Source organism: Somniosus microcephalus, unplaced genomic scaffold (genome assembly GCF_052327205.1).
Source record: "Somniosus microcephalus isolate GS21.2 unplaced genomic scaffold, FLI_Smic_1.0 unresolved_chr1, whole genome shotgun sequence".
NCBI lineage: Eukaryota > Metazoa > Chordata > Chondrichthyes > Squaliformes > Somniosidae > Somniosus > Somniosus microcephalus.
In genome coordinates this window covers 163,119,942-163,134,646 of record NW_028225179.1, presented here as the reverse complement: position 1 = coordinate 163,134,646, position 14,705 = coordinate 163,119,942, and the positions used below count along the sequence as shown (strand labels likewise).

The following is a 14,705-nucleotide window of genomic DNA, read 5'->3' as shown; positions in this document are numbered from 1 at the left end:
AGACATCTTTACTCAGAGGGTGGTGAGAATGTGGAACTCGCTGCCACGTGGAATGGTTGATGTGAATAGCGTAGATGCATTTAAGGGGACGCTGGATAAGTAGGTGAGGGGGGGGGAAAGGAATAGAAGGAAATACTTCTATGTCTAACCAATTTGATTGCATTTTTCGAGGGGGTGACTAGGTCTGTGGATGAGGGTAGCGCAGTTGATGTACTTCAGTAAGGCTTTTGACAAAGTCCCACATGGGAGACTGGTCAAGAAGGTAAGAGCCCATGGGATCCAGGGCAATTTGGCACATTGGATCCAAAATTGGCTTAGTGGCAGGAGGCAGAGGGTGATGGTCGAAGGTTGTTTTTGTGACTGGAAGCCTGTGTCCAGTGGTGTGCCGCAGGGATCGGTGCCGGGTCCCTTGCTGTTTGTAGTGTACATTAATGATTTAGATATGAATGTAGGAGGTGTGATCAGTAAGTTCGCAGATGACACAAAAATTGGTGGAGTGGTAAATAGCGAGGAGGGAAGCCTCAGACTACAGGACGATATAGACAGGTTGGTCAGATGGGCAGAACAGTGGCAAATGGAATTTAACCCTGAAAAGTGTGAGGTGATGCATTTTGGGAGGACTAACAAGGCAAGGGAATACACAATTAATGGTAGGACCCTAGGAAGGACAGAGGATCAGAGGGACCTTGGTGTGCACGTACATAGATCCCTGAAGGCAGCAGGACAGGTAGATAAGGTGGTTAAGGAGGCATTTGGGATACTTGCCTTCATTAGCCGAGGCATAGAATATAAGAGCAGGGAGGTTATGATGGAGCTGTACAAAATGTTAGTTAGGCCACAGCTGGAATACTGTGTGCAGTTCTGGTCACCACACTATAGGAGGGATGTGATTGCGTTAGAGAGGGTGCAGAGGAGATTCACCAGGATGTTACCTGGGCTGGAGCGCTTCAGCTATGAAGAGAGACTGGACAGGCTGGGGTTGTTTTCTTTAGAGCAGAGAAGGCTGAGGGGGGACCTGATTGAAGCGTGCAAAATTATGAGGGGCATAAGATAGGGTAGATAGAAAGGAACTTTTCCCCTTAGTAGAGGGGTCAATAACCAGGGGGCATAGTTTCAAGGTAAGGGGCAGGAGGTTTAGAGGGGATTTGAGGAAAAACTTTTTCACCCAGAGGGTGGTTGGAATCTGGAACTCACTGCCTGAAAGGGTGGTAGAGGCAGGAACCCTCACAACATTCAAGAAGCATTTAGATGAGCGCTTGAAACGCCATAGCATACAAGGCTACGGACCAAGTGCTGGAAAATGGGATTAGATTAGACAGGGCTTGATGGCCGGCGCGGACACGATGGGCCGAAGGGCCTCTTTCTGTGCTGTATAACTCTATGACTGATGGGGTGGGATTAAGTAAATGGAGTGGGCGGAGGCTCGTGTGCAGCGTAAACACCGGCACGAGCCAGTTGGGCCAAGCGGGCTGCTTATGTGCTGTACATCTAACGTGACACGTAATATAAAGAAGGCAAGATAAATGTAACCAGGAGGCAGAGAGTGATCCCAGGTTCAACCAAGGGCCCTCATGAGGTGCATCTGCTTGTCCTATTAGCCTGAAATAGGGTGCAGAGGAGATTTACTAGAATAGTTCCGGGGATGGGGGATCTTAGCTACAAGGACAGGTTGGAGAAGCTGGACTTGTTTTCATTGGAGCAAAGGAGGTTGAGGGGTGATTCGATAGAGGTGTACAGGATTATGACGGGTTTGGATAGGCTAGACGGGGAAAGGCTGTTCCCACTAGTTGATGGTACAAGGACTAGGGGACACAGATTTAAGGCTTCGGGCAAGAGATGCAGGGGGGACGTGAGGAAAAACTTTTTTACGCAGCGAGTGGTGATGACCTGGGACTCGCTGCCGACGGAAGTGGTGGGAGCGGAGACACTCAATGTTTTCAAGGGGAGACTGGATAGGCACTTGAGGGAAATAAACTTGCAGGGCTACGGGGATAGAGCGGGGGAATGGGCCTGACTGGATTGCTCTACAGAGAGCCGGCACGGACTCGATGGGCCGAATGGCCTCCTTCAGTGCTGTTATGACCCTGTGACTCTATGAAAATCACGGTGTGCAATAGCATCAGACGAAGGCTTAGTGGACTTGTGCAAGACTCCTCGAGTCAACACAGGCGCTAACGCATTTCAGAAAAACAAACGATGCCTCTGTTAAGATAGTGGATGAACGAATTTCACCTGAATGGGGGGGGGGGGGGAGGGGGGGAGGTGGGGAGGTCAATGTCCTTGCAATCATGTAACACAGTACAGTTTACTTGTTACCCAACTTGCGCCGAAATATTTGGCAGCGGCCGACAATGGCCTGATGGAAATGATGGGCCTTCCTATGGGGGGAGCCTTCAGTTATGCTCCATTACCCTCTGGTACTGTACTGCTGAGAGTGACCCTCGACCATAATTTCCGGTGCAACCCTAGGCTGTCGTTGTTATCCTTACACCTCTTTAAAGGACCGTGGGACATTTCGGTTAAAGGTGCAATAGAAATGCATCACATTTGCAGTAAGTGTTGGTTGCTCGAGGAACTTCGGCCCCGTGTTGATGAGCTGGAGTCCGAGCTTCAAACACTGCCACACATCGGGGAGGGGGAGAGTTACCTGGACGCTGTGTTCCAGGAGGCAGTCACAACCCCTTAGATTAATTCATTCAAATTTGGCCCATGGTCAGGGACAGGTGGGTGTGACTACGAGCGAGGCAGGTATGGGGAATCAGGAGGTAGTGCTGGAGGAGCCTCAGCCCTTGCTCTTGTCCAACAGTTAGTAGGTTCTTACTCTCTGAGGGCGAGGGCAGGGACTGCAGTGAGGATGAGCAAACTGACCACAGCACCGTGGTACAGGGAGCCATTCAAGTGGGGGGAGCAAAAAGAAATGTGCTAGTGGTAGGGGACTGTATAGTGATTCCTGCCAAACTATAGAACATCCGATCATATCTTCACCCTACAGACCCTAATTGACAAACACGTTCACCATAACAAAAGCAAAATCTACGCATGCTTTGTAGATTTCCAGAAGGCTTTCGACTCCATCTGGCATGACGGTTTATTCCTGAAACTTATCGAAAGCGGGGTAGGAGGTAAAACATATGATGTAATTAAATCAATGTATACAAACAATAAATGTGCAGTTAAAATTGGAGACAAACAAACAAAATACTTCCCACAGGGGCGGGGGGTGACGCAGGGCTCGCCAATCTCACCGACACTCTTTAATATTTACATTAATGGATTGGCAAAACTACTTGAACAATCTACAGCACCCGGCCTCACCCTATATGAATCCAAGGTTAAATTCCTCCTCTATGCCGACGACCTGGTTCTGCTGTCACCAACTAAGGAGGGTCTACAGCAGAACCTGGACCTGCTGGAGTCGTACTGCCAGACTTGGGCCCTGACAATAAATCCCCAAAAAACCAAAGTCCTTGTGTTCCAGCAAAGATCCAAACAACATGGACCCACAATAAATTTCACAGTAGGAACAACCAAAATTGAACAAACCACTCACTACACATACTTGGGCTTAAAAATCAGTTCTACGGGAAACTTCAAACTGGCTGTGAATGAACTGAAAGAGAAAGCAAGAAGGGCTTTCTATGCCATCAAAAAATCAATCCAAATAGAAATCCCAATTAGCATTTGGCTCAAAATTTTCAAATCAGTAATTGAACCAATTGCACTCTATGGCAGTGAGGTCTGGGGACCACTAACACAACAAGATTTTGCAAAATGGGACAAACACCCAATTGAGATCCTACATGCGGAATTCTGTAAAAGTATCCTCCGGACTCAAAGGAAAACAGTAAACAACGCATGCAGGGCGGAACTAGGCCAATACCCATTAATAATCACTATCCAAAAAAGAGCCACCAAATTTTGGAATCACCTACAAATGAGCAACCCCCAATGCTATCACTACGACGCCCTGAAATGCCAAGAGCTGACCATAAAGAAGAATACCCTCAGTCAACTAGTCCTGGGACTCAATAAAGTAACTAATAACAATACTAACAATAACCAGCCCCAGGACAGTGACAGGGTAACACAAAGAATTCGACCCAACACAATCGTCGCTAAGCAAAAGGAAAAATATCTGTCATATTGGGCAGAAACAACAAAAACCCAAAGCAAACTCAATTGCTACTTGGCCCTAAACAGACAATACAACATAGCTGATTACCTGACCATGGTAAAGGATAACAAACTGAGAAGAACCTTGACAAGGTACAGACTTAGCGAACATAGCCTAGCGATCGAAAAAGGCAGACACAGGCAGACCAGGCTGCCAAGAGAAGACAGGATATGCTCTCACTGCAGTCAGGGAGTAGTTGAGACAGAGATGCACTTCCTCACAGCCTGTGGAAAATATCAGGGCATCAGAGAGAATTTCTATCAAAAATTCTCACAAATATGCCCTGAATTCAGAAATCTGACTGACAACCAAAAACTCCCATTCCTACTGGGGGAGGAGAGAAGCTGTGTAACACTGGCGGCACACTATGTTACAGCTTGCCATGAACAGAGGGACAACCAGTAAACTAAGACAAGAGTATATATAAACAAGGCGAAAATATATTTATAAACTCAGGGATATACCTGTTTATACACTGTATGAATGGAACCGCGTTTATGTGTTCAACCATAAATGTATTTTGATGCTTTGGCAACATAAGATGTACCTTATCATGCCAATAAAGCGATTTGTATTGTATTGTATTGTATTGTATACTGTTCTCTGCAGCCGAGAGCGTGAGTCCCGAAGGCTGTGTTGCCTGCCCGGTGCCAGGGTTAAGGACATCTCCTCTGGGCTGGAGAGGAACTTAGAGTGGGAGGGGAAAGATCCAGTTGTCGTGGTCCATGTAGGTACCAACGACATAGGTAGGACAAAGAAAGAGGTTCTGATGAGGGAGTATGAGCAGCTAGGGGCTGAATTAAAAAGCAGAACCACAACGGTAATAATCTCTGGATTACTACCTGAGCCATGTGCAAATTGACACAGGGTAAATAGAATCAGAGAGATGAACGAGTGGCTTGAACATTGGTGTTGGAGAAATGGGTTTCGATTCTTGGGGCACTGGCACCAGTACTGGGATAAGTGGGAGCTGTTCAGTCGGGACGGGCTTCATTCGAACCAGGCTGGGGCCAGTGTCCTGGCGAATCGAATAACTATGGCTGTAGATATGGCTTTAAAGTAAATAGTGTGCGGGGGGGGGGGTGGGGGAGGGATACGCTGAGCGGAAATTAAAAAAGTCAAAGAAAAATGAGAAGGCAAAAGTACAGGGTAGTGATGGGGGTAATGATAACCAGAGTTTGACAGGAAGGGACAAAATGTATACCCATAAGAGTGCATCAGAAACATAGAAACTAGGAGTAGGCCAATTCGGCCCTTCAAGCCTGCTCCGCCATTCAATGAGATCATGGCTGATCATCCAAAACCTAGCACCCGGTCCCTACACCAACAGCCATCCCACCCAAGCCCTATCCCCGCGTATTTGAATCCCCCCCTAACACTAAGGGCCAATTTTTATCATGGCCAATCAACCTAACCTGCACATCTGTGGACTGTGGGAGGAAACCAGAGGAAACCCACGCAAACACGGGGAGAATGTGCAAACTCCACACAGACAGTCACCCGAGGCTGGATTTGAACCCGGGTCCCTGGCGCTGTGAGGCAACAGTGCTAACCACTATGCCACTGTGCTGACAGAGGTCAGAGTAGGGAAAAATGGTAAAAAGACAAAATTAAAAGCTCTATAGCTGAACGTACGCAGCATTCGTAACAAGATAGATGAGTTGACAGCACAAATAGAAATAAATGATAGCCATTACAGAGACGTGGTTGCAAGGTGACCAAGGCTGGGAACTGAATATTCAGGGGTATTTGCCATTTCGTAAGGATAGGCAGAAAGGAAAAGGAGGTGGTGTAGCTCTGTTAGTAAGGGATGAGATCAGTGCAGTAATGAGAAATGATATTGATTAGAAGATCAAGATGAAGAATCAGTTTGGGTGGAGATAAGAAATAATAAGGGCAAGAAGTCACTGGTGGCAGTGGTCTACAGGCCCCCAAACGGTAGCCACACTGTAGGACAGAGTATAAATCAAGAAATAATAGAGGCTTGTAAGAAAAGTATGGCTATAATCATGGGAGATTTTAATCTTCATATTGATTGAACAAAGCAAATTGGCAAAGGTAGACTTGAGGAAGAGTTCTTCGAGTGTATATGGGATGGTTTCTTGGAACAATGGCCCAGATATTCCGATCGCAGGTCTCCCACGGGCGGAGTCCTGCGATCTGGAAAAATCTGCGCCCTTACCTGAGGGCTCCCGGGACGCACACGCTTCTGCTCCTGGGCCTCTCCAAACTGCCGGTGCGTGGGGCCCACGTATTCCAGAGGCGCAGGGAGTTCGCAGCGTCCCTGGGATCACGTGGGCCATGGGGAGCCAATCACAGAAGGGAATCTCCCTTCATACATTTGACAGGAAGACCTGTCAAATATATGAACGGAGATCACCCCCAAAACATCGTAAAACTTTAAATGAATTCAAAAAAGAAAAATCACATTTTTAAAATGACTTGAAATTACAATAAATTAACTATTTTTAAACAAAAATTTAAACTTTTGAAAAAAATAACGGGGCTAAAAATAAACTTACCTTTTTTAAAAGTATTTTTAAATGATAAATCAGTGAAAAAAACTTTTTCAACTCTTATCCTGGTAAAAGCAGGCCTTACGCCCCTGCGCTGTGCATGCCTGAAACCGGCATTTCCGATGTCCCTACGGGTGAGTACACAGCGCGTACACACCCACAGGGATCGGAATATCCAGCCCAATATGTTGTGGAACCAACCAGGGAGCAGACTATTTTAGATCTGGTAATGTGTAACGAGGCTGGATTAATTAATGATCGCGAAGTGAAGGATCCTCTTGGGAAGAGTGATCATAGCATGGTAGATCTTCAAATTCAGTTTGAGGGTGAGAAAGCTAGGTCTCAAACTAGTGTCCTGAACTTAAACAAAGGTAATTACAAAGGTATGAAGGCAGACTTGGTTAAAGTGGACTGGGAAAATATATTACAGGGTAAGACTGTAGAAAAGCAGTGGCAAACATTTAAGGAGATATTTCATAACTCTCAGCAAAGATATATTCCAGTGAGAAAGAAAGACTCTAAGAGAAGGATGAACCATCTGTGGCTAACTAAGGAAGTAAAGGGTGGTATCAAATTGAAAACAAAAGCATACAATATTGCGAAGAATAGTGAAAGGCCGGAGGATTGGGAATTTTTTTAAAAATAGCAAAGGACGACTAAAAAAATGATAAAGGGAGGGAAGATAGCTTATGAGAGTAAGCTAGCAAGAAATATAAAAACAGACAGTAAGAGCTTCTACAGGTATATAAAAGGAAGAGAGTAGCTAAAGTAAACGTTGGTCCCCTAGAGGATGAGTCTGGGGAATTAATAATGGGAAACAGGGAAATGGCAGAGACCTTGAACAAATATTTTGTATCAGTCTTCACGGTTAAAGACACTAAAAGCATCCCAATAATGGATAGTCAAGGGGCTATTTGGGTGGCGGGGGGGGGGAAACTTAAAACAATCACTATCATTAGAGAAAAAGTACTAGGCAAACTAATGGGACTAAAGATGGACAAGTCCCCTGGACCCGATGGCCTGCATCCTAGAGTCTTAAAAGAGATGGCTGCAGAGATAGTGGATGCATTGGTTGTAATCTACCAAAACTCCCTGGATTCTGGAGAGGTCCCAGCGGACTGGAAAACCGCAAATGTAACGCCTCTATTTAAGAAAGGAGGGAGACAGAAAGCAGGAAACTATAGGCCAGTTAGCCTAACATCTGTCATTGGGAAAATGCTGGAGTCCATCATTAAGGAAGTGGTAGCAGGGCATTTAGAAAATCATAATGCAGTCAAGCAGAGTCAGCATGGTTTTATGAAAGGGAAATCATGCTTGACAAATTTGCTGGAGTTCTTTGAGGATGTAATGAGCAGGGTGGATAAAGGGGAACCAGTAGATGTGGTGTATTTGGATTTCCAGAAGGCATTCGATAAGGTGCCACATAAAAGGTTACTGCATCCATGATCTTATTGAATGGCAGAGCAGGCTCGAGGGGCCAAATGACCTACTCCTGCTCCTATGTCTTATGTTCTTATGTCTTTTCAATTCAATTCAATTCAATTTTATTTGTCATATATGCAGCAGACGTGTGTACTGCACAATGAAATGTTGATTTTTACGAGTCCTCCCAACATTGGAATAAATATGGCATAACAATGATAAAAATACTAATAGAAATACAGTATTAATAAATAAAACAACAGTAATAAATAATAATAAATTAATCGTTCATGAGTCTTATGGCTTGGGGGTAGAAGCTGTTTCGAAACCTGCTGGTACGAGACCGTATGCTTCGGTATCTCTTACCGGCCGGGAGCAGGGCGAAGAGGTTGTGGCTGGGGTGACTCGCGTCTTTAATGATTCTCAGGGCCTTCCCCCGGCATATGTTATGTTATGTTCTTATGCAAGTTATTGTTGTGATTCAGGAGCCTGTGCACACATTATCCATCCTCTATTCACACGGGTCCGTGTTCACGACCTACTGCTTGTTCTCTTGCAGATATGTACTCGTTTGGAGTGTCAGATGATGTGGATAAAGTAGAACTGAACGCGCTGTCATCTCAAAAACCTAAGGAAAAACACTATTTCACTGTAAGAAACACCGTAGATTTGATAAAAGCTTTCAACAGTATATTAGGTATGGGTTTCATTATCTTTAACAATATTCCCTTAATTAATGTTCATGAAACAAATTAACATTGACTGCAGTTAACGTCATCCTCATTGCTAGACACTCAGGACTCAAGGTGTTTCGCGGGAGAAAGGGTCCACGGAGCTGCTGTTGTTTTAAACAATCTTCTGTTGTTCTCCTGCGTAGGAACAAATTCAGTCTTATGGTTATAATCATGTTATCTTTTTCTACTTTAACAATAAACAATCTAAAAGTGGAGTATAATTTATTCAGAGCATAACGCAGTTTACAAGCGGAGTTTTGTCAGCAGTATTGGATGCAGGCTTGTCCTCAATTCTTGCAGGTTTCTCATCTTCTCTCAAACTTAACACAAAAGCTTTCTTTTTAATATACTTTTTTTTAATCAAACCATGCCTTATTTGGTAGTTTCCGGTCAATGCACGTCCTTCAGCCGATTCTTACGCTCACAAGTTTACATTTCTCATGCATCAACATCCTTTTGCGTAGATTGCAATGATGTGTAGTGGGATGTTTATCGTATGGCACTACTGTAAACATCCCAAGGCCTTACTTCAATCTTGAACACTGGTTGTTGCTAGGGTGATCTGTAATTCTTTCTCCCTCTTTCTCCCTCTCTTGACTGTTGCTAGGCTAGAGCATCTTTCTCTCCCTCATGTACCAACAGCTACATTTTGTAAATCAATCTTTATCTTCCACCATTTGACCAACGGTAACATCTCTACTTCCTTAAGCAATAAAGGAAACTTGGGAGAATGAGAGAGGTGATGGTTGAGTACTAGTGACTGTTGGGTAGAGGGATGGTTGAGTGTTTTTTTAATTTGTTCATGGGATGTGGGCGTCACTGGCAAGGCCAGCATTTATTGCCCATCCCTAGTTGCCCTTCAGCAGGTGGTGGTGAGCCGCCTTCTTGAACCGCTGCAGTCCGTGTGGTGAAGGTGCTCCCGCAGTGCTGTTAGGGAGGGAGTTCCAGGATTTTGACCCAGCGACGATGAAGGAATGGCCGATATACTTCCAGGATGGTGTGTGACTTGGAGGGGAACTTGGAGGTGGTGGTGTTTGACGTAATAAAACTCACTACACACGTGGTGGCTTTAATCAACTTGTTTCAGGAACATGGAGGTCTAGTTGTACTTCACTAGTTCCTGCCTAACAAAATGTCCCTGGCAAGCTGGGGCCCACGCCCGAGTATTTATACTCCTTGGACGGCGCCACCAGCTGGCCATCCAGCGTTATTTCATGAGTAGTTTCTTTACGATGATGAGATTTATAACAGTGTTCCCATGCGCCTGCTGCCCTCGTCCTTCTAGGCGGAAGAAGCCTTGGCGAGTTGCTGCAGTGCATCTTATACACACTGCAGCCACGGTGCGCCGGTGGTGGAGGGGGTGAATGTTTAAGGTGGTAAATGGAGTACTAGTGATTGTTGGGTGGAGGGGATGGTTGAGTGCTTGTGACTGTTGCGTTTTACTAGTTACTGTGATGGTCTGGTTGGCGACTCTTGCCGAAGATCTTTGTTTGTCTTGCTTTGGTGAATGTTATAACAAAACCAGCCGCACCTCTGCCTTTTTGTAGATTTTACCAAAATTGGTGATTTGTGTGGAGTTGCCGAGGAAAATCCAGATGCCACCGTGAGGAAGAGTCACCCCTGGCATGTCATCTTGCGATTCCCGGTAGGTCCCGCACTCAATCACGGAGACACCTCTGTACAGTAAATGTTACCAACATCATTTAAAGACTTTCTATCTTCAGAGGACCAGGCCACTTGCTGTGAGTTAGAACCCCGTCTGCTACAGATTCTCACCTGGCATAACACATTCTTATATAGTAATAAAACTATAGACACCACCCATCCTCTTGCCTACACCCTGACTGTACTGATATCAGCAGACTCCTGGCAATCTCTGCTACTCTTAACATAGAAACATAGAAGATAGGATCAGGAGTAGGCCATTCGGCCCCTCGAGCCTGCTCCGCCATTCAATGAGATCATGGCTGATCATCCAAACTCAGTACCCTGTCCCTGCCTTCTTCCCATATCCCTTGATCCCTTTAGCCTTGAGAAATATATCTAACTCCTTCTTGAATATCTTTAATGAATTGGCCTCTTCCATCGAGTAGACTGGGCCTATATTCTCTGGAGTTTAGAAGAATGAGAGGTGATCTCGTTGAAACACATAAAATTCTTACAGGGCTCGACAGGGTAGATGCAGGGAGAATGTTTCCCCTGGCTGGGGAGTCTAGAACCAGGGGTCACAGTCTCAGAATAAGGGGTCGTGTGGCAAAGCCACGAAGAGACTCTCACAGTAACTTGTACAATTGCCTTTAATCATGTTTATTGCCTTTAAATGTTGGCTCTGGTTAAACAGAGCTAGATCGACAAAATCGCGATCTGACGCGATGACGTCATCACGTGGGTCATGTGACATTCCCAACGGCGGGAAACGTGATGACGTCATGACGTCAGGGTGAGAGGGCGTTGCCAGTTAGTCCTCGTGTGGAGTGACAGTGTATAGACCTGTTTAGAGCTTCTCCTGCATTTTCTGGTTTTGTTAAAGTTTTAGTACATTAAACTCAGTTTGTTAACTACCAGTGAGTTTATAGTATCTTTGCTAGGAGTGCAGAGACTCCTACAGTCGGCCATTTAGGACTGAGATCAGGAGAAATATCTTCACTCAGAGTCATAACGGCACAGAAGGAGGCCATTCAGCCCATCGAGTCCATGCCAGCTCTCTGTAGAGCAATCCATTCAGTCCCATTCCCCCGCTCTATCCTCGTAGCCCTGCAAGTTTATTTACCTCAAGTGCCTATCCAGTCTCCCTTTGAAAACATTGAGTGGCTCCGCTTCCACCACTTCCATCAGCAGCGAGTCCCAAGTCCTCACCACTGGCTGCGTAAAAAAGTTTTTCCTCACATCCCCCCTGTATCTCTTGCCCAAAACCTTAAATCTGTGTCACCTAGTCCTTGTACCATCAACTAGTGGGAACAGCCTTTCCTCGCCTAGCCTATCCAAACCCGTCATAATCTTGTACACCTCTATCAAATCACCCTGCAACCTCCTTATCTCTAATGAAAACAAATCCAGCTTCTCCAACCTGTCCTTGTAGCTAAGATCCCCCCATCCCCAGAACCATTCTGGTAAATCTCCTCTGCACCTTCTCAAGGGCCTTCACATCCTTCCTAAAGTGTGGTGACCAGAACTGGACGCAATACCCCAGTTGTGGCCTAACCAGCGCTTTATAAAGAGGATGGTGGATCTTTGGCATTCTCTCCCCCAGACGGCTGTGGAGGCTCAGTCGTTGAGTATATTCAAGACAGAGATCGATAGATTCTTGAATATTAAGGGAATCAAGGGATATGGGGATCGGGCGGGAAAGTGGAATTGAGGTCGATGGTCAGCCAAGATCTTACTGAATGGCGGAGCAGGCTCGAGGGGCCCACTCCTGCTCCTATTTCTTATGTTCTTTGCCCGCACCTCAAGGTTGCGGGCACTCCCTCGCTCTTTCCTGCCATCTGCTCCTCCGTTTTCTCCATTTGCCCTGCCTTCTCGCTCGCAGGTCCGCTATCCACCCAGCGGGCCTCTGCCCTTCCACCTGGGCATCAAGGAAAATAACGAACGCAGCTTTCTTCTCCAAACAGGGCACTGGAACTTGCACTGGATCCATCGTGTCACGGGGCTGGGTGCTGACTGCCGCTCACTGCTTGCATGAGGTGCAGTCCATGGATGATGTCATGAGGATTGTGATGGAAGCCGGTAAGGGTCCCCTTTTCCGCTTCTCTTGCAGACCTACTTCTCTTCCCCGCACTTGGGGGGGCTATTTGAACTGTGCTGTACTGGGTACAACAAATTTGAGTACAGGAGTAAAGAAGTCTTACTCCAATTATACAGGGCCTTGGTGAGACCACCTGGAGCACTGTGTGCAGTTTTGGGCTCCTTATCTCAGGAAGGATATACTTGCCATAGAGGGAGTGCAACAAAGGTTCACGAGATTGATTCCTGGGATGGCAGGACTGTCGTACGAGAAGAGATTGAGTAAACTAGGCCTGTATTCTCTTGAATTCAGAAGAATGAGAGGGGATCTCATTGAAGCATACAAAATTATTACAGGGCTTGATAGGGTGGATGCTGGGAGAATGTTTCCCTTGGCTGGGGAGTCTAGAACCAGGGGCCACAGCCTCAGGATAAAGGGTAGGCCATTTAGGACTGGGATGAGAAGAAATTTCTTCACACAGAGGGTGGTGAATCTTTGGAATTCTCTACCCCAGAGGGCTGTGAAGGCTCAGTCATTGGGTATATTCAAAACAGAAGTCGATAGATTTCTGACTAGTAACGGCATCAAGGGATATGGCGATAGGGCCGGTGAATGGAGTTGAGGCAGAAGATCAGCCACACAAAGCTGGGTGGGCGTGTGTGCTGTGAGGAGGATGCAGTGAAACTCCAGTACAATTTGGACAGGTTGGGCGATTGGGCAGATGCTTGGCAGATGCAGTATAATGTGGATAAATGTGAGGTTATCCACTTTGGTGGCAAAAACAGGATGGCAGATTATTATCTGAATAGCAATAGATTGGGAGAAGGGGAAGTGCAACGAGACCTGGGTGTCCTTGTGCAGCAGTCGCTGAAGGTAAGCATGCAGGTGCAGCAGGCGGTTAAGAAGGCAAATGGTATGCTGGCCTTCGTAGCTAGAGGATTCGAGTACAGGAGCAAGGATGTCTTGCTGCAGTTGTACAGGGCCTTGGTGAGACCGCACCTTGAGTATTGTGTGCAGTTTAGGTCGCCTTATCTGAGGAAGGACGTTCTTGCCACGGAGGGAGTGCAGCGAAGATTCACCAGGCTGAAACCTGAGATGGCAGGAATGACGTATGAGGAGAGATTGGGTTGATTAGGCTTATATTCGCTGGAGTTTAGAAGAATGAGAGGGGATCTCATTGAAACTTATAAAATTCTAACAGGACTAGACAGACTAGATGCAGGAAGGATGTTCCCGATGGCGGGGGAGTCCAGAACCAGGGGTCACAGTCTAAGGATAAGGGGTAAGCCATTTAGGACAGAGATGAGGAGGAATTTCTTCACCCAGAGAGTGGTGAACCTGTGGAATTCTCTACTACAGAAGGCAGTTGAGGCCAATTCATTAAATATATTCAAGAAGGAGTTAGATATATTTCTTAAGGCTAAAGGGATCAATGGGTATGGGGAGAAGGCAGGTACGGGGTACTGAGTTTGGATGATCAGCCATGATCGCATTGAATGGCGGAGCAGGCTCGAGGGGCCGAATGGCCTACTCCTGCTCCTATCTTCTATGTTTCTATGTTTCTATGATCTCATTGAATGGCGGAGCAGGCTCGAGGGGCCGAATGGCCTACCCCTGCTTCTATTTCTTATGTTTCTTATGTTCTTATACCGGACAGCCAGGGGAGGGGGCAATTCCTTAAATTACCTCCAGGGCAGGAAAGAGAAAGGGGCAGTGGGCAATGCGCATCCCCCCACCCCCGTAAGTTGCACTGCCTGCTGTGTGACCTGCCTACCCCAATACATGGCCCATTCAACTGTTGGCGAGAGAATGGAGCGCGAGAGGGGCGAGAGTGAATCCCCTGCCCATTTTACACCCTGCCCACTCTGCAAACGAATATGGGGCGGGGTGCGAAAGAAACACAGGCGGCTTCCCTTCGACCGTCTCGCATTTTCACCAGAGACCAATTGAGTTCACTTTCACGGTTAACGCTGGTGGCAATTGGGCCCTTTGACATCTGTTTTTGTGACTGGAAGCCTGTGTCCAGTGGTGTGCCGCAGGGATCGGTGCCGGGTCCCTTGCTGTTTGTGGTGTACATTAATGATTTAGATATGAATGTAGGAGGTATCATCGGTAAGTTTGCAGGTGACACGGAA

General features: G+C 46.4%; 1 protein-coding gene across 3 annotated transcripts in view; it reads left to right on the top strand.

Moving 5' to 3' along the window:
- LOC147096439 (complement factor B-like) overlaps positions 1-14,705 on the top strand; it is a 94,487-nt gene that overhangs the window by 57,092 nt on the left and 22,690 nt on the right. For all 3 annotated transcript variants that reach the window (XM_085975213.1, XM_085975214.1, XM_085975215.1), the window contains exons 9-11: positions 8,672-8,809; positions 10,394-10,491; positions 12,458-12,572. In XM_085975213.1, coding sequence (XP_085831339.1) covers positions 8,672-8,809; positions 10,394-10,491; positions 12,458-12,572 — 351 coding nt within the window. The remainder of the gene's footprint in view (positions 1-8,671; positions 8,810-10,393; positions 10,492-12,457; positions 12,573-14,705) is intronic.